At 46.5% G+C, this 22,714-nt stretch overlaps 1 protein-coding gene across 1 annotated transcript; it reads left to right on the forward strand.

Moving 5' to 3' along the window:
* The first annotated feature begins 405 nt into the window (after window positions 1-405).
* gtf3c2 (general transcription factor IIIC, polypeptide 2, beta) lies at window positions 406-20,858 on the forward strand. Its single transcript, XM_029258013.1, has 19 exons — window positions 406-505; window positions 1,544-1,828; window positions 1,973-2,297; window positions 4,290-4,575; window positions 5,257-5,348; window positions 5,751-5,828; window positions 6,570-6,668; window positions 7,609-7,836; window positions 7,941-8,052; window positions 8,387-8,498; window positions 12,863-12,894; window positions 13,489-13,618; window positions 14,426-14,570; window positions 15,928-16,089; window positions 16,457-16,544; window positions 17,163-17,291; window positions 17,420-17,581; window positions 18,367-18,474; window positions 19,666-20,858. Exons 2-19 carry the CDS (start codon window positions 1,549-1,551, stop codon window positions 19,894-19,896), a joined length of 2,799 nt encoding a protein of 932 aa, XP_029113846.1. The 5' UTR covers window positions 406-505; window positions 1,544-1,548; the 3' UTR covers window positions 19,897-20,858.
* The last annotated feature ends 1,856 nt before the right edge of the window (window positions 20,859-22,714 follow it).

Raw genomic sequence — 22,714 nt, forward strand, 5'->3', positions numbered from 1 at the left:
TATGGGACAAGCAGTTCAGAAAGTAAGTGTGTGTGTGTGTGTGTGTGTGTGTGTGTGTGTGTGTGTGTGTGTGTGTGTGTGTGTGTGTGTGTGTGTGTGTGTGTGTCAATGATCAGGCATTTTACGGTTGTTTTAAGCCAACCTTTTTGGCTGAAAAGAAAAGTAAAGTGGAGCCACACTGAGGTGTGGGTGATAAGCAGCGTTTAAAGACACGGACTTGTAACCTGAAGGTTGCTGGTTCAAGTCCCGCTAGAGCCGTCCTCGAGTTTTCTGTGGGAACAGACCCTGACCCCTGCTCTTTAGCCCCTGCTAGTGGTGAGCCCGTGAACTGCAGCCAAACGAGGGTGCAGAGCGCGGTTCGGGCGGTAGGGGGCAGCAGAGATCCTCATGGACAGGGCCCTATCTCTGAGACCGCGGTGAAGATGGACGTCTGCGGTCGGAGTTCTAGCGCGGAACCCGAGTGGGTGTGAAAAGGACACGCGTGGCAGGGCTCGGCTCAGACACGGTGGGTGTATTTAAACAACGCGCACAGGTGATGTGTTTTCTGCTGCTTTTCTCCGCATAACCATGTCTGTCATGTGTCTCGATGACTGAACGCCGCGCGGGTTCGAGGCGCTGAGCGTCGAGCCGCTGTGTGTAGAGGGTGTCGGATTTATACGCTGAGCCACCGGGTCCGGGACCGAGGAGCTGCGCCTCTATCAGGGGTATTTGGTGCGGAAGCGCCGCCGCGGCGTCTTTACTGGAGCAGCAATCTGTCAATAAAGCGGTGACTGGGGCTCGGAGCTTCGAACCGCATCGCGCGGCGCGGCGGCCGCCGCTCCTCCTACCGCCGTGTCAGCCTGGGGTCGTCCGGGGGCTCCGGGCTCCTCCACTCCACACGCACGCGACCCCAGCTCAACACGAGAACGAGAAGAGAGTGTGAATTTACCACCGGGACTCCGTCTCACTGCATTCGTACGCCGGAGACGGCCGTGTTAGCATGTTGCTAACGCGCCGGCTGCGCGAGGCTACCGCCTCCCTGCGGCCACGCGGTCCCGTGAGGCGAGCCCCCCGCGCGCGCGTTCTCCCCCCGCGTGCTCCTCTCGCAGCGCGAAATCCCAGCTCCCTGTTCCGTGTCGTCCCTAAAAGTGTAAAAAAAAAAAGAGAGTCGGTGCGACGATTATGACGATGGAGGTGGTGGCTCCCGGAGCGTTCAGTACTTTTTGTTTTAATTTTTTAAATTGCGTGTTGAACATGTTTTGTGTTTGGTTTGCGGGGTCACATTCTTAGTATTTGCACACTGTGTGTGTGTGTATATATATATCATCATGTACACTGTACATGCTGGCAGGTGGAAATGTGCGTAAAAGTGAACTTTCCTCCACACACACACAGGTGGAATTGTGTGGAAAGAGTTTAAAGCTGTATTCCAGTCAGGATGAAGATACTTTGTGTCATTACAGGTGGAGCTGTGTGTGAAGGTGTGCAGAAGTTTGTGGAGCGCCGTGTTTTACCGCATTAAAGTTACTAACGCCTTGACTCTGCGCCGAACCCCCCCCCACAGAGCACATGGCGTCCGCTGACCAGCCGGAGGAGGGACGGCGGGAGGACGGTGCAGGTGCAGCCGTGTCCCCTGGGCAGTGCGGAGAGGCGCCGGCGGAGCCGTCCCGCTCCGTGCCCCATGAGCACGCGGAGGACGCTCCGCCGGACGCCGCCAAGCCGCCCCAAAGCGAGACCGTAGGAAGGACGTCCGAGGCATCGCCCGGCAGGGGTCGCGACACGGGCGCGGGCGTGATCAATGGAACGGAGGTGGACTCGCATCGGCAAGACCGCGAGGAGCCCCCCTCTCGTGAGTATTGTTCACGATAAATGTAAAGCACGATCAATAACATGTGTCGTCCAACCCGTGGTTCTTGAGCTGTGCGGCCTTGCGGGTGTTGGCGCCCTTACTCCTTCCGTGCACGTGCGGAACGTTCCGGACCTTTTCGCCCAGGTGAGCCGGCAGACTCTGACGAGTCGCGGACCCCGTCCTCCGCTACCCCGAACGATGGTCCGAGGAAAAGGCGGGGCCGTCCCCGGAAGAATCGCAGCAGGGCGCGGAAGAGACCTGCCCCCGCCAAACCCGTTGCCCCATGCCCCGATGCGACCTCGGAGAACAGCCAGGGGACCGCCACGAAGGCTGTGAAGAAGAGAGGCAGGAAGTCGAAAGCGGAGCTGCTGGCCATGGCGGAGCAGCTCGGCACGCCGACCCAGAATCCGGCGCAAGGGTCCGAGCAGCTGGCCTCGGCCGGCAGGCCCAAGAGGAGAGCGGCGACTGTGTAAGCAACGCTTCATTGTTTTACGCTTTAAACGCGCTATGCTGTAGAGCGTTGCCTTCGTTGCCCCGTGCAGAGAGTCTCGAACAATGAAGACACAGCGACCTTTTCCCACCCACTTGTCCAGCAGATTTGGACGCGCTTAGGTAACGATGGACATTTCCCTACACTGCTCTTTATACATCAGATACGTGCCTTTATTAAGATATGTGAGAAGCATTTTTGTACACTAAAGCATATGTGCTTTTTTAATTCTTTATGAATAACAAACAAGACAGCTTCCCATGCTCAGGGATTTGAGCTAGCAACTTCCCGGCCAAGAATGTCACTTCTTGCCCACTACACTACGTAAGCATTTGTCATGATACCACAGTATTACTATTACTAAGCTATGGCTCACCAGGTGCTATAGTGCTTCAGATTGGCCCCTTACTGTCTGAAGGCCTCATTTGGATCCTATTCATGTTGTAGGAGTGACTTTGAACAACTTCTTTACAACAGCAGGAGGTGGGATTCGAACCTGCATCCTCTCAGTCCAGAGGCAGTAGGTCAAACCATTGCCCTACCTAGTTCCGTTGGATGCTCTGGGAAGAATTTCCTCCTGTATCAGTTGGTAAAAATCACTCTGGTTGCTTATGTTGTTGTAAATTGGAGAAATAAGATGGCAACTGAATAAAGGGTAATTGAAAATCGTTTATCATGATTCCATTGTCCATCCATGTGTTGTCTGGAGCCTGTCCTGTATGCACAGGCCAGGAAGCAAGTACATTCACACACACTCTCTAAAAGGGCAATTCAGAATCATGGTTTTGGACTATGGGAAGAAACCAGAGCACCTGAAGGAAAGATGCATGAACGAAGGGAGAAATGTGAATCGTTCATAGAGTGACTAGGATTTGAACCTATAGGGCAGGCAGCATGACGTATCAGCACTACATACTGAGCTACTCCGGCTAAAGAGGTACATTTTAGGCGAATTGATGACACTAAAGCGTTGGGTATCACACATTGTAAGTGACCTTGGATCATGTTGAGGGTCATTGCCTTGTGTAACAGGAGGTTGTGAGTTGGGAGAGCTGTACTATTACCGATGTACTTACTGTTCGGTGTCGTCGAGTCGATGTTGCCTGTGGAATGTTCCGTCCTCTACTGGCGTGTACGGGATTTAAACAGTGTTATCCATTGTCACTCTGTTCATCTGTCTGGTTGCTGATCGTTGCATTTTACTCATTCGTCTGCATTTGAAAATTTATGGTGTTAGCAGGGTGGCTAAATAGAGTTTACCCTCTGAATCAGTAGGTAACGGTAAAGAGCACCCCAAGCAATTCAACTCACTTCCACAGCGTTTACAGGTCAATGGCGATCAGTGCCTAGAGCATGAATGCTGCGCATGTTTGTTGGATCAGCATCGATGAGGAGTTTGTGTGGGTCACATATTTTCATTTTAAATAAGACTCAATTATGATGTGGCTAATAAGTGTTACTAGTACCTTCCTGCATGCCTCTGGGCACTATGAAAATCTTAGGTTTGTGTGTTAAGTTGCTTCCAAGGCTTGTCCCATTTATACACCGGGGTAATTTTTATTGTATCAAATCAGGGTACGAACCTCAATCAAGGTACCGCAGCAGAAACGGGGGTTTAAACGCAGGCCCTTTGATTACGAAGCGAAAGTTATAACTATTCTACTACTTCTTGCCTCTATGTTAGTAGAGAGAAAATACTTATTTTTTAATATCTATCAAAAAAGTTCATAAGACCTAATATATAAACAAACTGATTGATGTTTCCACTATAAATTGATGGTGACTTTGGATCGACACACTAGTCCATTTACAAACTGTTTTCCGGTCCCGGTTGCGTTTCACTAGTTGAAGAGTAAGAATTCAGCGTTTGCGTGATGTGTCCCAAGTTAGGGGCGTTGCTCCTAGCTAGACTGCTGGTACTACTGGATCGCCAGCTGGATTGTGGGCTCATCGCCCGCTCTTTCACTGCAGGGCGCGAGAATACCTCCAGTCCCTGGTGAACGAGCTGGACGGTTTCTCGAAGGACAGACCAGCTGAGGACGGGACTCTGGACGCTCCGAGCCAGCAGTCGGGCCAGGGCAGGAAGAGGAAGCGCGTAGGCAAGGACCCCGAAAGCGACGACCCCGTTGCGGACGCCGATTTCGTACCAAACAGCAAGGAGGATGCGGAGACCGAGGATGACCCCAGCGAGGACGGCTCCTTCTACGGCTCGGACGAGGAACCACAGGGGCCCTCGTACCACAGCGCGTCCCATTCGGTCAGTCTGTCTTGGGAAGTGGCTTGAAAACCTGGACTTATGACCCCATGGTTGTCAGTTCGAGTCTCCGAGAAAGCCTTAGGTTCTTTTGGGCAAGTAGATGTGGAAAAAGTTAAGTTGTTTTGAGTAGAACCATTTGCCCAGTGACTGACACAATGTAACAAATTATGTCCATTTCTTTCCATTTTCCATTGTCTTGCTATATTAATAACACTTTTAGCGTTAGTTCGTACTATGTGTCAATTTTTGGAAAAATATTCCACATTCTTGAAATTAGCAGTTTTGGCTCCGGGTTCCAAGCGCTGAAGATTCCAGTACCTGGAGGATTTGATGTTCTCTAGAATGTTCTGGTGCCTTCTAGAATGTTCCATTGGCTGTAAAGTCCTAAATCAAAACTGATACTCTAGAAGAACTGGAGGTATTTTTGTAGTCAGTAAAGTTTAGCTAATCATAATCAATGCAAAAAAGCAACATGACTAAGAACTTTGGAAAATTATCTTACATTATGTAATCATTTCTAAGTAAAGCGCCTAAGCCTAACGGTACAATAGCTGGGCCTGTCCTGGGACTTGAGTCAGAAAGCCTCGTTCTTAACTCATGCCTTCTATCAGCGAGCTATAAAACTACCAGCGAAAAAAGTCCAAATAATTTCTCATGTCTTTTATTTTTAAAACCCAACAGACCAAACTCAAATACCATGGCTGTGCTGCCAATGGTTTGCACAACAGCATCATGGGACCGATTTGGTGCTGCGCCCACGCCACCAAGGCCTTGTAAGTCTCCACGGTCTCCACCAGCATGTCGGCGCTGCAAAACACACAGCGCTGTTCACTTTTTTAAAAAAAATACGAACTTCGCTGTATGTTCTATGTGGCACGGAGGTCCAAGAGAAACAATTTCGTTCTGTATGTGTGACTCGCATATAGGCACAATGACAAAGTTGACTTTAAGTACCGTTCACCAGTTGGCTCCACCCACATTCCCGTCCGCAGTGTTTTAATCTGTGTTTTTAAGCAAAATTTGAGCGTGGAATGCGATCGGTAGGTCGTACCTCAGGTGCACGCTGCTGTACTGTACAGCGATGTTGTGGGGCGCTCCTTCTGTAGGATGTTCTCTCTGACAGATGAAAGGATGTGTGGGGTTGCTGATAAAAATAGCTTTCCTCTTTCCCACAGCCGCGAGGAAAACCTCTCGTCCTGGGTGTTCCCCGAGTGGATCCCGTCGGCCAAGGACTGGCACTTCCTGTCAGCCAGGTGTGTTGAGATGTGACTCCAGTTCTTTGCATTGTATTAGTGTGAAATGTGGCCGAATTTCTTCTTTGATGACCACCGCAGCACTGTCATTGGCTCCTTTGGCAAATATTTGGGTAATAGTAGTAGCACAGTGGTTAGCGCTGTTGACTTTGGACCTGTAGGTTGCATGTTCAAATCCTACCTCCAGCTGTTGTACCCATGAGCACAGTCCTTACCTTAAAAATTGCTGGACTAAAATTATCCATCTCTATAAATAGGTAAATAATTTTGGATAGACTAACCCTTTAAGTTGATTTGGAGAAAAGCCTCAGATAAATGAGGACCCTGAAGGAGCTGCTGAGCCCATAGGGGCAATTTGTAGGGTTTCCCCAATAGGTAGTGGAGGAACAGAAGCAGTTTGCCAGTGTCTTCCATCACCCACATCCTGGAGGGAGGTTTGCAAACACAGGGAGAAATAGGCAAACTCCACATATTCTGAGTAGGACTCGAACCCCAAGACAGTCCAGCTGTGGAGGAGCTATAAGGCACCCGTTGAACCTGTTGTGCCACTGTGTCAATTGGGAGTTCTTTGGGCCCTTTAAGTAGGAAGAGTCTCTGTAGTGACAGCTCCTTAACACTAGAGGGCACCAGCAGGTTGACTCCAGAACTGCATGTGACTAGATTCCATCTCCTCCCCATGTTTAGAACATTTGGTGATTTATTTATTAAAAAGTCGTTGAAGTACATGATTTTACTTTCCAGCGAGGCGGAGAAATACCTACCTCAGGAGGAGATGTCTTCCGCCTTCAGAATCTCACGCGAGGGCCTCAAAGAGGAGAGCGGCTTTCACAGAGTTCCCAGGTAAGGGACTATCAGCCAAGTGCTCAAGTAATCCATGGAAGGAGCAGCGACAGAAGGCACCATCTGAAAATTCTCCATAATTTTTGGAACAGAGACAGACACACACACACACACATTTTCTGAACCGCTTGTCCCATACGAGGTCACGGGGAACCGGAGCCTACCCGGCAGCACAGGGCGTAAGGCATTTATTCTGTTACCTGATACTTTTCATCTCAGCAACTTCCAACTACCTGCAATTATTTATCCATGTGGGTAATTTTACAGTAAGGACCTTGTTCAAGGGTATCACAGTTGGAGGTGGGATTTGACCCTGCAACCTTTGGGTCTCACGCTTGGAGCTTTAACCACTTCACTAGTAGCTGTCCTGTTACTGTAATTTCAGAATTAGCCCATTTTATATTTTATAATACACAATAAAATACTCACTGCTTAGAAACACAATTGGGACTGGAAATGACACACAGACACAGCCTACAACTGCTTGTCCCGAGGCAAGCCAGAGCCCAACCCAGCAACACGGCATAAGGCTGGAGGGGGAGGGGACACACCACGAACAGGATGCCAGTCCACCACAAGGCACCCCAGGCAGGGCTCAAACCCCAGACCCATCACAGAGCAGGCCTTGGCCAAACCCACTGTGCCACCATGCTCCGCAGGACTGGAAGTGTTATTCACAATTTCTTTCGTTTATAAATCCTAAATTTTTTTGTACCACTGTTATACAATCAATAAAAGTTTAATGCCGTTATTAACTTTGTTTATTATTAAAATTTAGACTTACTTAAAGTGAATGAAAATAAACGTTTGTTGTCCTCACAGAGCTGTTATTCACTACTAAATGCAGACCAATTGATCTCCTTGATATGTTTAGCTTTTGAATGCGTTTCTGCAGCAAGTGGTTAAGATGTGCTAACCTCAGTCCTCTTTGCCCTATCAGGTTCGGCTCCCTGGCCGTGCACCCCGATCGCTGGGATATGGTCTTCTTTGTGGGTGGCCCTGTCTGGTCCATGGAGTGGTGCCCATGTCCCGACGGGTCTACAGACCACCAGTACGCTGCCATATACTGCCACCGGGGGATGGACGACCGGCACAAGACGGCAGAAACCTACAGCGAGCCCACTCTGCTGCAAGTGTGGGACCTGGGTGAGCTGCTGTACGACACCAGGTGGGCATGAACGTGCTGTAAACGCCCCGACCTGAGCAGGGATCTCTGTGCAAATTCACGTTGTAAGTTTCCTGTGGTGTAACGGTTTTTCTCCCTACTCTCAGACCCTCCAAACAACCCACCCTGACCTATGCCCTCGCCACGGATGACGGCTGCATATGGGACATGAAGTGGTGCCCCAGTGGAGCGTGGGAGCTGCCTTCCACCTGTAGAAAGGTGATCTTGTCAATCAGATCAAAGCCTTTTAAATTTTTTTTTAATAACATTGAAATGGATGTTTTTGTCATATAGATGTTTGGAAAATGATATCAGGTGATGGTCCTTTCCTGTGAGGAAGCTGAGGATTAAAGAATGAATAAGTTCTTGTTATGCCTCCATAATGTGCTGAGAACTGGATGCTGAAAGTGCCAATTCGTTAGATGAGTCAGCAGGGGGGTGATATAGACCCTTATTGTCATGTCAAGGTGTCCCTGTCCCCATTGTGTCCACATTGTTTCAGCGCAGTGTCCTGCAGGTGCTGATGAGGGCTGTGAATTGCTCTGTCCCGCAGGCTCCTCTTATGCCTCGTCTGGGTCTCCTGGCCGTGGCGTTCTCTAGTTCTAAGATCGCCATCTACAGCCTCCCCCACCCGGACGCCTTGCAGGCCCTCAGGAAAAATGAAGGTGAGAGCTTTTTGGGGCAGCCGGGAGCAGAGCCGTAAGGAACCTGGACTGGGAGGGACCTCGCCATTGTACCTTTTAGAGATTTGCATAACTGGAGGTGTGCCAGCGGAATAACATATATCTTATTAAAGAATTTAAAATCACAAGACAGTTGCTAGACTCTCAGTTTCCACCAGATACATGTGTTGTAACCATGGAAACCCTACGCTTCAGTGTTAGTGCCTCCTACAGTGCTCTACCCTGTGTCCATAGGACAGGGATAACTTGGGTGGTGAGTCAGTGAACTCATTGGACACTTCGGTATTTGATATGTGATTGTGTGTGTGCCTGTTGTTCAGAAATATTCATCATTTGTCAGTTTTAAAGAAACTGCGGTGTAGTATCAAACACTGCAAGGAAATGTTATCACATGAAGAGTTGTCGCTGACTGATAAAATTAAGGTGCACTTGACAGGTTGAGTGATGAGCACAGTGTTGGTGCCTTGCAATTGAAGAACACAGGTTTCAATCCTCTTGCAGTACCTTTGGTAAAGATGCACTGAATTACATTTATCTGACACTTTTCTCCAAAGCAACTTACACTGTTAATATATCTATAATTATTTAATCATTTATACAGCTGGGTAAGTCTTTTACTGGAGCTCTTCAGGGTAAGTACCTTGCTTAAGGGTATTACAATTAGATGGAGTTTTGAACTTGTAACCTTTGGTTCTAAAGGCAGCAGCACTAACCATTAGGCTACAAATTGCCCCTAAATTTAGGGTGATGCTTTTCTCCACAGTGACAGGCTGCTTACAATTATTTACCTGTTTATAAAGCTGGAAATGTTTTACTGGAGCAAGCTAGGGTAAGTACCTTGCTCACGGGTATTACAGCTGGAGGTGGCATTTGAACCTGCAACCTTTTGGGGCTGTAGTAACAACTAACAGCTAAGCTACTAGCTGCCCAATGATACACTCCAGGTTCAAATCCCTTTTTCTTTCTGTAGTACTCTTGGTCCACAGCATTCTGACTCACTCCAGTGAAAATTACCAGCCTGTATAAATAGGTAAATGAGTTGCTTTGGAGAAAAGTGTCTGCTGAACTGAACGTAATGCAGTGCAAACTGGACAATGAAGAGCGATGCTATTTTTCATACCGGTCAATAGGGGGCGATATACACCCTTATTGTACATCCTGTGCATTGTGTTCTGCACAATAAAGGCTTGGCGCATAACCGTCCGATTGCAATATGAGCAGCCGTGCCTGGAGTGTGTCACTGCTGTAGAACCGCACCTCAGGAGCTGTGATCCAAAGCAGGGAAAAATCGAAACACCTTAAAAATGGTCTTTATTTTAACGTATGCCTTCGATTCCACAGAAATGCTTTCGTACAAATGTTTCTGTGATGGGAGTCCGTACTTTAGATGCGTGTTATGCGTTTGCCGCTGTGTATCACCCTCAGCCCACTGCTTAACGTGCACACGTGTGTGCCAGTGTTTCCCAGCATGCATCAGTGTACGCACGAGTAAACCCTTGACACATTTAATGTAAAAACAGTCCTTTTCACCCACCCACCCCTCAAACCTACTCATTGGCAAGAAGCCCCTGTGGGATGAAAGGCTGAAACATCACGTGCGTCACTGACGGTCACCCATTGCCCTGCTATCGGACGTAGCCGGCCTTGTTCCGGGAGATAAGGGCAGCCAGACGGGGTAATTAATGGAGAGGTGCACCTCGACCAAGCAGCCCATCCCCCATGCACGTTATTGTTCTGACTTCCTCTATTCATTAACCACAATTTACAGTTTACTGCCACTTTCATTACGGCTCTCGACTGCCCCTAAGAGCAGTGTCCTCGCTGTCGCCGAAGCTTTGCTGGAAAAGGCATTCGGAGTGAAGTCACTCGTTTGGTCATTTAGTCCAGGAGTAACAGTCCCTCTTTATCTCTTGTTTCCAAACTTTTTTTTTTTTTTTCCCCCTCTGCATTTCTGCACCATTGGTGATTTGGCAAACGGTTTATACCGAAGTGCAGCTTATTTGCCAAATGTTCCTCCAGAGGTTCAGGCCACTGTGGCTGCAGGTTTACCAGTACATGTCTTTACTCATCAGTATTCCTCTGCTCCAGTTTTGGCTCTGGACCTCAGTATGAGCCCTGGCTCCCTGCACATGGGTTCTGGGGGGCTTTGGGTATTTAATGTGTGTCAGCTTGTAGTGGTTAAGCAGGGTTTTATTCCTTTAAAGATCACAGGAAGCGTCTGGAGTATTTGGTGGATGTGGGGGAGCAGGGACCCAGTACCCCGTCACACCTCAAGTGCACAACCTTGTGACCCCCTCAGGTCCTTCACACGATAAGGAGTGTGACGGATGAGTACAGTGGTACATTCACACTTATATTTATTCATTACCCGACGCTTTTCTTCGGAACGACTTACCACGTTTATCTAGCTAACAAACATAATTTCCGCTTGTTGTGAATATTCCCTCAAAGTATTTATTGATAGGTTTGTCGTGTTATGTCGGATTGTTGAAAAATACAAACTTTTTTCATTTCACTTGCCTCTTTTCCAAAATTCCTGTCGCTAGCGGAGAGCACATGACCTGCACTTACACAGCCAGCCCCTAGGTGGCAGTAAAGAGCATCCAAAGAGAACAGGATTGTAGGACCAGCTTGACTCATTTTGTCAAGTGTTTCCAGCTCACATCTGGTATTCTTGTGTCTCATGATCGACAGGCGGCATTGAATAGGGGTTTTCAGGGATAGTTTTAAATTAGTTTTAATTTTAACGTACTTTGAATATTTTAAATATTTTAAACATTTTAAATGTTTATGAGGGTTACATATTTGTTTTCCATCATTTAAACTTTTTACTTTTAAATTTATTAGTTTTAATTTTAATGTAGCTTGATGTAAGTAGATTAAAGTATGGTGTGTAAGTATTGTTTAATTTGGAGAGGTATACTAGGTTTCAATAGAATTAAGCACACAAATCGCAGAGCATCTGTACTAGAGGTTTGATTGATTGTGACGTGACTCAGTGGTTGAATTGACTTCACGCCACTTTGGCGAAAAGCATCTGCTAAATGAATAAATGTAACTGAACAAATTGGTTTACAAACAGATTTTCACTTCCCTTGTTTTGTTGTCCCAGTTCTGTTGATGAGGATGCTGACTGTGAAGGAGTTAACTTCACCTGGGAGCCATGTTCCTGAGCTCCAACACTTCATATAATTATAAATAGCTGTGTGTGTGTGTGTGTGTGTGTGTGTGAGAGAGAGAGAGAAAGAAAGAAAACGAGAGAGAGAGAGAGAGATTGCTGGGGGTGGGGGGTACCTGCTTTTCCCCTGTGCTCCATGGAGATAATTTACTGGCTCGTTCCCATCAGACAGGGATCTATAATTGAAATGACAAAGAAGATGCATCGCTACGCGTTTGTTACTGTTTGAAGTCATGAATTTCGGGCACGTACCTGACATCCTCCTCCCTGGGGGCTGTCAATCAGAAAGGGCTTAGTCAGCTGGCCGGAGGGCCGTAGGGTCGCGTGCCGTGCAGGCAGGAACAAGAAGGCGGGGGAAAGGCGGGCCGGGTCGCTCGCCCCAGACAAACACTACCTTTGCATAGAAACTCATCGCTACCATCTGGGCAGAGGGTTCAAAGCTAGTGGAGGGAAGAGGTTGTAGGTTCAAGTACCTTGTTCTTCTACATCAGTTAAAGACACACAACTTGAGCCATTCTGGTAACCTAAATAACCAGTTCTTTATATGGTTGAAATTGTAAGTTGATAAGACTGCAATTTATTGGTAATTTATCTAACACTTTTTTCTGAAGCAACTTGCAGTGTTAAGCTACTTTCAATTATTTACCCATTAATGCAGCTGGTTGAGTTTACTGGAGCGATTTTTGGATAAATACCTTGCTTGAGGGTACTGTAGTCAGACATGGGGTTGGAACCTATAACCTTTAAGTCCAAATGTAACAGTTCTACCCACTATACTGCCAGTTGTCTCTAGTAATAGGGATGATTCTGAACTGACAGTCTAACTGGGTCGTGTTACTGGCGCTGTGTCTGTGACCGGCGTTGCGCACTGATTCTGAAAGGATGACCGTTCACCCAGTGATTAATCAGGACCTCCTCCCCCTTAAAGCATAACGCAGGGCGGACGCCTCCGAAAAAACAGTCACTCGGAGTTTGTCTGTCGGCTAAAGACTGTCTGCCCACGGACTTGATTTCTCTGTGGTTGTCAGACCTGTCTGTCGCTGCATGTGCTGGAAATGTGTGTGTGTGTGTGTGTGTGTGTGTGTGTGTGTGTGTATTTGAACTGAAACAAAGTTTCTCACCCTGTGATAAGCTGTTAAATGAGCAATATTTTTGTGTTTTCCAAAAGGAGGACTGGATCAGGACCCTCTGGTATGCCAGGTACGTTGGCTCTCACCCACAGAATACATCCAGGAACTATTTTACACACCAAGATAAGATGTCCTCTTTCGTCCTTGTACCAGGGGTATCCAGTGCTGTGTAAAGGTTTATGTCAGTGGTTACTTTAGAGGAGAATCGAAAAGATGCTGAAATCAGCTTTAATAGCTGTTTGTACCATAAACTTCTTGACAGCTCAGAGGTTTTTTTTTTTTTTTTTTTTCCCCCCCTTCCCAGCTGCTCCGAATCCTGGTGTTCAGTGAAACTGTATTAAGTGGTATAGTTAGGGCCATCGCCTTGCAAAGGATTTGGGTTCAAGTCCTATTTCCACTGTATTAGCCTTGGTCAAGGTATCATTGATCTGAATTGATGCAGTAAAAATTGCCTAGTTGTTTAAATGTATGTCATTCTAAATAGTTTAGTATACAGATATTTACATAATTAATTAAAATAATAGTTAATGATGGGAGATCTTTTGATCAAAGCTTCAGAAAGACAAGTTGGATGGTGTTAGAGCTCAAGGTCTGAAAGTGGGTGTGGACCGGGGAATTGGGTCTGGACCATGACCCATCCATGAGTGTGTATCTCTGTCTGTAGGTCCAGAGAGTAGCGGATCTGAAGCTGGGTTCCATACAAGCGAATCACGATGACCAGAGTGGTCAGTGTTTCTGCGTGGACTGGCTACCTGTCAAGCCTCACAACATCCTGGCGGCTGGATTCAACGATGGTACCCACCGCTCGCTTCGAATGTAAAGTTTGTGTAAACTGGTAAACAGTGGAGTTACATTTTCCAGTTGATTATTTTAAAATTATGATTATATTTGTATTTTTTAATTATTTTTTTATTGCATTTTTTTTATTTATTTATCTCATTTATTTTCTAAAAATGTCTGTTTGTAGCAGGGCAAATGCAACCTGTGTTTCCACAGCCAGCCAACAGGTGTCAGTAAAATACACCCCAACATATAGAAGTGTTGCACTCCATTATTTCAGCTCCCTTCTAGTATTTACAGCTCATCTCTGGTCTTGCTGGGCGTTAGCGATCAGAAACAGGATGACGAAGGACACTTGTTTATGGGGTGAATCACCCTTGAATTATAGAGACAGCATATTTTTCCGTTGCAAATATTTGTTTAATTTTATTGTACTTTGTTGAAGAACAGAAATATTAGTCTTAAAATATTGTGTTTTTTATTTATTCTAGCCATGAATGAACTTATTCTTGCCATACTTCAGTATCTTTACAGAACTTAACTAGTGAATAAGTCAAGGGGCATTGTATCACTAATTGGTTAATAATTGTGATTTAGTACTAAATGTGACTTATGAGGTTCAAACAGCACAACTTAGAAATACCCTTGTGGTCCCATTCGTGTTTGTAAGGTGATTAGCCAGCAAATAAGATGCAACATAGAAATGCAATTAATATGAGATCTCATAAAGGTGCAGAAGAGCTGTACATTATATTGGGGTATATTTGTATTGTTATGTTTATCTATTTACTGTTGTGCCCTTTAACCTCTCCCTAACGAAGGCACAGTCGCCCTGTGGAACCTGAGCACCAAGTCCCTGCTGCAACGTGTGAAGTCACCCAGCAGTCATTCCACAATGTATCCGTACCACTGCTTCAATGCTCATGACAGCGGAGTCCGCGTCCTCAGCTGGTGCAAGGCATCCAGGTAGTATTTCCACGACCCGCGGTCCGCGTACGCACCGTTAAGGAAGTGTAACCCCTTCACTGGTGAGGGAATGTGCGTCGCAGCCTGTCTTGCCTCCCTCACCGCAGACACAGATGTACAACACGACCCCAGTCAGTGCCCAGTGTAGGAACATGTTTCTTAACAGATGGCTGAGCAGTGAGCAAAAGAAGCAAGCAAAGATCTCCTGGAAGTCAACAGTTGCCATCAATAAACAACCGTACGGGTTGGGGGGCAGACATCTGCTTGGTCGTGGTTCAGCAAACAGCCCTAGATTGGGGTGGAGTGGGGGGGTGGTTGAGGACACATGAAGGAGGAAGGGCACAAAACGTCCCCCACTGCAGGCAGCTCTTAGCAACGGTGATCTGGAGGTGCCGAAGGGTAATAATTTATTAACTGCGCAGGTCACTCGCTCCTGCTTTTGTTTCCTCACAGGTGTTTGCTGTAAATGAGATACAACCTTTTTCCCTAAATTGAACCCACATCTGTATCTGTTTATACAGCTGCGCTCTTTTACAAGAGCAGTTTGGGTCAGAGTACGAATCCCTGACCACTCCAAGGACTTGAATTTCCAGCTTTAATGCTGGATAACAGACCCATGTCCTCAGCTGCCAGGTTTCCCCCCTGCTGAGATATCTCAGTTTTAGGGGTATTGGTGCTGTCTTACCGTTATGCAGTAAAATACAGTCTTTGTTTAACTAATGGTGAAGGTATGAATGTTGGATAATAGACATTTTGTTAATTTGTTATTTTTAATTTTATTTACTTCATGGGTCTTTCTCCTAAAGTTGATGATTATAGCTACCAGACATGAGCTGTTTTTACCTACCTGCTCCATAGATGGCAGTAAAGAGCACTCACTTTTCTTGACTGCACGTCGTAGTTAGGGGCAGGTCGCAGCAGTCCACAGCCTATCCCAGAAGCACATGAAGTGATGCCTTAAAATTTAATTTTATTTATTATGCAGTTTTTGAGATTTCTTCAGAAGCTCACAAGCAAATAAGTTGAAGCACGTGTATTAGAACGCTTTTAAATATTGTGGTGTGGTTGTCAAACAGAACAAATTCCAAGCCAACATGTGGTCCTAGCTGTGTAGTCTGGTTTTTACTGTGTGAAACCGAGGCCCACCTGCAGTTGACTGTACCAGTGGACTCCTCATTTACTTGACTATGGGTGGTAAGGGCACATACATACGTTAGCTACTCCCTTCTCAGGGGAACAGTGTTCACCTAGATACCCTGGCATACAAATCGTTGATGCCAGATGCCCTGCTGAGGAGTTTGGCCATGTTAGACTGGCCTGCAGAGGTTTAATATAGACTTGTGTGCACCCCCTACAGCGACCTCATTGTTACAGCCAGCGACGACAGGAAGGTGAAGATGTGGGACCTCAGGAAAACTCATGAACCTGCAAGCTCCTTCAGACGCTTCCTGTCCACGGAGATCAGCTGGCCATTACTCTGGTCCGGTTTGTGCGTGGCCCAGGAGTGCTGCTATGCCACGTGAGTCGGGCCCAGACCCCCCCCCCACTAACCCGCCCACTGCAGTCGCTGCAATCTTCACTGGGCTGCCTGAACAGACCCTCCTATATTATCACCCTCTTCATTATTCCTTTTTTTTTTTTTTTTTTAAACAGCCATTCAGAGCCACATACAAAAGGTCTAATTATCGTGTTGTCAGTTCTTCCCTAAACGATAATTAATTGCCTCTGGCAGCCGTGTAAATAGAACCGTTCTCAATGAGCCACACGTTTCTACACAATACTTCTGCAAACTCTGTGTTTTCTTTGCGTCTGCAGGGTCTCAAATAAAATAGTCAAGTTCACTCTTTGAAAAGTGCACGTTTGCCTCTCATCTGTCTCGCATCCAGGTACGGGCAGCATGGCATTCATTACCTCGATTCGGGCTACTTGGGTTTCAGGCCGTTTTTCATGGCACCCAGGAAAGGAACGATATGGGTGAGTCTTCCCTGCCTGTTCCCATGTGCACCCCACAGATGTAGTGTAGGAGGAAGAGCAAAGTTGTGCAGATGCAATCGTGTCCAGCATTGTGTTGATTATTATTAATCATTATTTATCTCATACTTTTATTTAGGAGCAGCAGGTAGTGTAGTGGTTTAGAGCTGTTGCCTTTGGATCCAAAGGAGGCAGGTTTGAATCTCACCTCCAGCTGTAGTACCCTTGAGCAAGGTACTTACACTCAAATTGCTCCGGTATTCTTATTCAGCGGTATAAATGGGTAAATAATTGTACATTTCTTAACATTGTAAGTCCCTTTGAAAAGTGTCAACTAAATGAATAAATGTAATCTGACTTGTATCCAGGATAATTTTCAGTGTCAGCAACTTTCACTGGTTCATACAGCTGGTAGTGGGTAGTTTTTACTGTATCACTTCAGGGTAAGTACCTGTACAACAGCAGGTGCAAGGATTCAAACCCAGGACATTTGATTAAAAGGCTACAACTCCAACCACTACCCAACCTGCTGAATCACATTAGCATTTTTTTTTTCATGCTCTTGTTTAATTTCATCTGACGCTCTCTGTTGTGCTCCTCTGGGGCCCTGCTGTGTTTCAGAGTATATCTTTCTCCGACTGGCTGAATAGTGCCATTGTGGGCGATAGCATTGGCGACATGATTGTGATGATGTTCCCCGACCTGTCCTCCAACCCCTGCAACCTGAAGCGCACCGTAGATCGCCGATTTGTACGTGTTCACCCTTACGTTCACACTCCTCCTTCTTAGACACACACCTGGGATGCCCAGCCAGCGGGTCGGGGTAACCTCCTTTTGGCATAGTCATTGCCTTTGAGCTTCTTTTACACTCCTGACAGCCGGTGTTCACAACTGAGGTGGTACCGTTTGAGGCTTCGTTGGAGAGAGAAGCCGGAGACGAAGGAGAAAGAGGCGGAGATGAGAAGGAAGCGCACAGGAAAGTCCAGACCTATAGCGAAGTGGTGAAGAAGTTCTACCTCCATTTCCATGACATGGATCTAGTGAGTGGCGCAGTCTGTCGACATACTTGTTCGAGTCCCTGTGTCCGTGTGAAGTCGATTCCTTTGCGCCAGTCCTCGTGTCCCTGTGCACGAGTGTGTGCACGGCTGTCGATACGCAGCGGTACACACGGTTGGTGAGCCGTCGAGAGCAGCGTACTGCACAGGGTTAATTTCAAGGCACACGCACCTGTGTGGTTCTCCTGCGTACGTGAGCGGGAGTGAAGTGGGGCATGGCCAGCCGCTTTGGGGAGTGGCCTCAGGTTTCATTTCCTCTTCATCTTGTCCCCTGGTGGTGGCTTGTGTCTGGAGCGGATTGAGCACTGCACCCCTCATTAATTTAAGAATTAATCTCCATTCAAACAGCCCCCCCGCCTCTGCCATCTGTTCCCGTGTCTTCTGCCCCCGCTGCTCTGAGTCCCGCCCCTAACCCCCATCTCAGTCCACCGTCACTGCCCAGTGAGCACGGTCACTGTACACAACCCTACCACACAGGACAGAAGGGGGTCCTGTGAGCAGGATTCCTCCCCATCACTCTGGTCAGGCCCTGGGTTCAACAGCCCACATACCCAGCTGTTCTGGGAAGACTGAACATGAGGAGGCGGTTTTATCATGGTCATCATCGTCGTCATCATCATAGTGGATGTAGGGGGTGCTCTAAGGAAGCGGTGGAACCGTTCATTTATTATTCTTCGTATCTGCAGAAACCATTGTTTATTTGTCGTGATCAGGGTTGTCGGGGTGTTGAGGACGAGATGCTGTAGCTGATTGTTCTCTTCCTTTCACAGCGGACGTTCAAAAACACCTTCCAGAGACACCCGGTGAAAAAGATGCTAGAATCTGAAATTAAGGGCACAGTGTCCCTGGACAAGATGCCACTGGAGTCTCTCCACAAGGTGAGTCTGTCTTCCATGAGGTTAGTGCCCCAAGAATTTGGTGTCATATGCTGTCAGTCTCTTTAATTCCTGCCTTCAGCTGTCAAGTCACGTCCAGCTTTACCAGTTTACTTCGCGAATATTCAGTTAGCTGACGTTTATCTGCAGAGGAGCATAGTTTTAAACCAAATAAATGGGTGAATTGTTACTGGAGCAGTTCAGGGTCGGTACCTTGCTCAGTGGTACTACAACAGAAGATGGGATTCGTACCTGGGTCCTTCAAGTTTAAAGATGGCGGCTCCAACCACTACGCCACCAGCTGCCCCCCTCAACACTGTCGACATCACCGCTCCATACCGAGCCCTCGGTACATCTGTCATTAGCATTCAGTACAGCTGCAGTATCTCTCGTATGGGATGTCCCGAGATCTCCTGGGGCTGACTGCTAGACTGCGATTCATTATCAGCGCGTCCGGGTTTCTTGAAACCCATGTGGATCTTTTTCCCGTCGGAGATGAGTCAGGCGGTAGCCATTTCCCCGCTCTTTTTCAGCGAGAACAGACAACGTAGGACAAAGCAGCTGTGCAGGCTCCCGCCTCCCCTGCACTCAAAAACGAAGCGGGTGCCGCTCAGCAATGGGCGCTGATAAAGGCGGACAGAAAGTAATGGGCCGTAAAATGAAGAAAACGTTACCTTAGGTCCCATCTGAGAAAATGGTGGGAATTGAAATGCGAGGACAAGTCTGACAATGCCATGGAGGGGGGGGGGGGGGCATCTGCAATATTCCTGTAGTTTCTCTTCACTCATTCTCATTTAGCTGATGCTGTTTTTCAAAGTGACTTACAACATTAAGGTTACAATTATTACAGTTAACTGTTTACCCATCGATACAGCTGGGTATTTTTACCTTACTTAAAGGTACTACATCCAGAGGTGGGGATCAAACGTGCAACTTTCGGATCCAAAGGCAGTGACTCTAACCATTACACTACCAGCTACCCTTTTCTTGTAACCTGTGAACATGGAGCCAGTGTTGTCCTGGAGCACTCTTCATCCTCCTTTGTTTACCCTGTTGTGCTGTAGCTCCCCTTTCAGAAATGTGGGACTTTGAACCCACGTTTCTTTTTCAGTCCAGGTTTGCATGCAGTGGTCAGTGGAAATGTCCATGGAGGCCACACCCCTCACACACTCTCTCTTTTCTGGATTTGTGCAGGTGCGTTTCAACCCCAACCTGGGCAGCCTGAGCTGGACGCTGTCGGCGGGTTACGCGGGCCTGGTGCGTGCCCACTGCCTCCGTGCCATGCACAGCCCTGTCATCCACAAGATGGCGCAAGAGAGCCAGGTGCAGTTCGCCGCCATGTTCCTGTCCCAGGGGGGCACGGCTGACGAGAGCGCCGCCACGGCCGTGAGGCAAAGCACCGAGAGTACGGTGGAGGTCGTGTGATGCCATCGCGTTCCCACCTCCCCTCCTCCTGGCATCCCCCATCCCACCGTCAGCGGACCGGACCGGACAAGCTGTGTCAGCGAGGAGCTTCGCCAAGCTGGACTGGGTCTACCCCGCTGTTTTTTAATCAATAAATTATATACACACGGACAAAATGGCACACACACACAATTTGTGTCAGTTTGTCTGTCTTTTATTATAATTAAATGAAGTGGAATATTTTGATACTTGAATACTTGAAGTGTTTGTTTTTTATATTTATATACATTTTTAGTGTAAATATATTCTAAAGATCTTGTGTTGAAACTGAGAACATTTCGAAAGGCTTTGTAGAAAACAGCACTTCAGGTGTGTCTTCTGATCACAAACTGCATTACTGTTGCTGTCTGTGCAAAATTTTCCTTTTTTTTTTTTTTAAATAAAATTTCAATCAGGTGTAATTATGTCCGTCAAAATATTTTATTTTTCCACTGAGCTGCATTTCCACTCATGTAATATTAAAAAGAAATTTTCATGCTTTAACAGAGACCTCACATTTTTTCAGCGACTGTTCAGACCACAAAGGCTTCGTGCTGTTTAGCGTGTGCGCACTCCTGTTCAGCAGCAGCGGCTTTACTTACACGTTCCCTCCAGAGTTGCGATGATTTATCTTGTCGTTCGAGGTCCAAGGATGAGCACGAGTGTCAGAAACCTGCAAGACGGTCGCTCCCGAACGGCCTTTCCATCGTTTACAAGGACACGAAGCCTTCAATCACTGCGCTGGAAAGCAGCCCATGGACCACGGTGATGTCCATCGACCACAGAGTCAGAAAGAGGATTTTATCACACACAATCTTTGAGATGCCTTAGCTTTAAAGTGGTTTTGTCGGTGAGTGTCCACTGAAATATCGCGTGAACCCTGAACCTATTGAGGAAATGTGACACCGGGTTGGATCTGTCTTGACAGCAAGCTCATGATTTCTTAAGTGTCGGAGACATATTTTCTTATATGTCTTGTCTTATCTTGCTCTTGAAATAATGCTGCTGTTTTATCACTGTATTTTTTGAAATTATTACCAGAGATTTTTTTTCTGTAATTTTTCTTTCTGGACAACTCGGCTCACAATTCTTATTGTAGTTTCATAGAGCGGAATGTTTTTACTAGTGAAATTGCAGTGAATTATAATCTTGCATTAAAAAAATGATACAGTGATTTGTGAAGTGCTGGCTTAATTTAGTGTGGTTTTTGTCCATTTTATGGGCCATTTTTACCAATATACAGGGAATCAAGTTGCATGGTGGTTAGAGCTTCCACCTTGCGTTGAATGGACCCAGGAAATAACCACTAGCAACTTAGCGTAATAATGTTACTACAATGATTTATATAGCTGGGTAATTATTAGTACTCTAGTTTACTGTAAGTACCTTGCTGAAAGGTAATGCAGCGCTTGATAGGATTTGAACCGGGCTCCTTTGGAAGGTAGCAGGGCTAATCACTACACTACCTGCTTACCTTATTTAACATAGTAAGGCTGCTTGGTTTTTCCCTTTTTCAGTCCAGTTCCTACTCATGGTTATGTCACTGGAACCAGCAGTCTGGTTGTGTGTGGGTTTTCCAGCTTGAACATATACTACCTACACACCCATCTCTAGTCGACACTTTTTAAAATGACTCAGTCTTTAGCTTCTTACGGTTATTTACCCATTTATACAGCTGGGTGATTCTACTGGAGCGGTACTGAGACAAGGTTTGAATCTGTATTTGATTAGTCTGTCGATATACCTCAATTTATTTATACAGGAATTTTAAAATGCTGAAAAGACATGTAGATGCATTTTTTTCGTTAATCTAAAACTGTATGTTTCAACTGTTTAACAGAATATTAAAATGCATAATTTGAATCAAAGTAACCGGAGCAGGTTTTTGGCCTGAAATTTTTTTTTTTTTTTTTTAAGAAAGTCAACAATATGTAAATAAAGTATTTAAGTCATTTATTATGTAACCACACACAGTCTGAAGCCACTTGTTCCCAGGCAAGCTGTGGCCTAGCCCGGCAGCGCAGAGGACACACACCGGACAGGAAGCCAGTCCGCCACAAGGCACCCCAAGCAGGACTCGAACCCCAGACCCACCATGCAGCGGGACCTGGCCAAGCCCTCTGTGCCACCACACACCCCTTTGTGTAACCATATCTTATTAAAATATTGTTTTTGATCACTTTTCTCACTGTTGGTAAAAACTGAAGAAACCAAGGTTTTGACGTGATGACTGTGAGTATTGGTGTACCTCCATGTGTGCCTGTATAGACGGAGCGGGGCCAATACCCGTCTTTAACCGGAGTGACCGGGTTCAAGTGTAGGTTCGTGACTGTGAGCTGTAAGGAATCGCCGTGCAGCTGCCAGCTTTCAAAAACCCACTGTACTTGGGTGTTAACTTATAGGCTTCCTTGCACATTTGACTTCATTGATTAGCTGCCCAATGGGCCCAGCTTTCCGCTCGACCTGTATTTCACGCTCCTGATTAACAATCACTGGTTGTAATTGTAGGAATAAAGCAGATCTGGATAGCTGCCATGGAGACAAATTGCACTCCTGCAATTCTGTACTTGCTTTTGTAAGTATACTAATTACAGGGCCTCTCCCCATGCTCTTGCTGCGGAATAAGAAGCGTGTAAGGAGTAAAACCATTTGTTGTTTGCATGTCTTTATTTTGCATATTTTCAAAATCTCAATTTACAAAAAACCTTAACACACAGACAAATAGGATATGAAACACCTTGGTAGTCGCCAGTGTTTTGTACATACCAATGTCACCATAAAACGTACACATTTCAGAACA

The sequence above is a fragment of the Scleropages formosus genome, chromosome 1, assembly GCF_900964775.1.
Source record: "Scleropages formosus chromosome 1, fSclFor1.1, whole genome shotgun sequence".
Taxonomy (NCBI): domain Eukaryota; kingdom Metazoa; phylum Chordata; class Actinopteri; order Osteoglossiformes; family Osteoglossidae; genus Scleropages; species Scleropages formosus.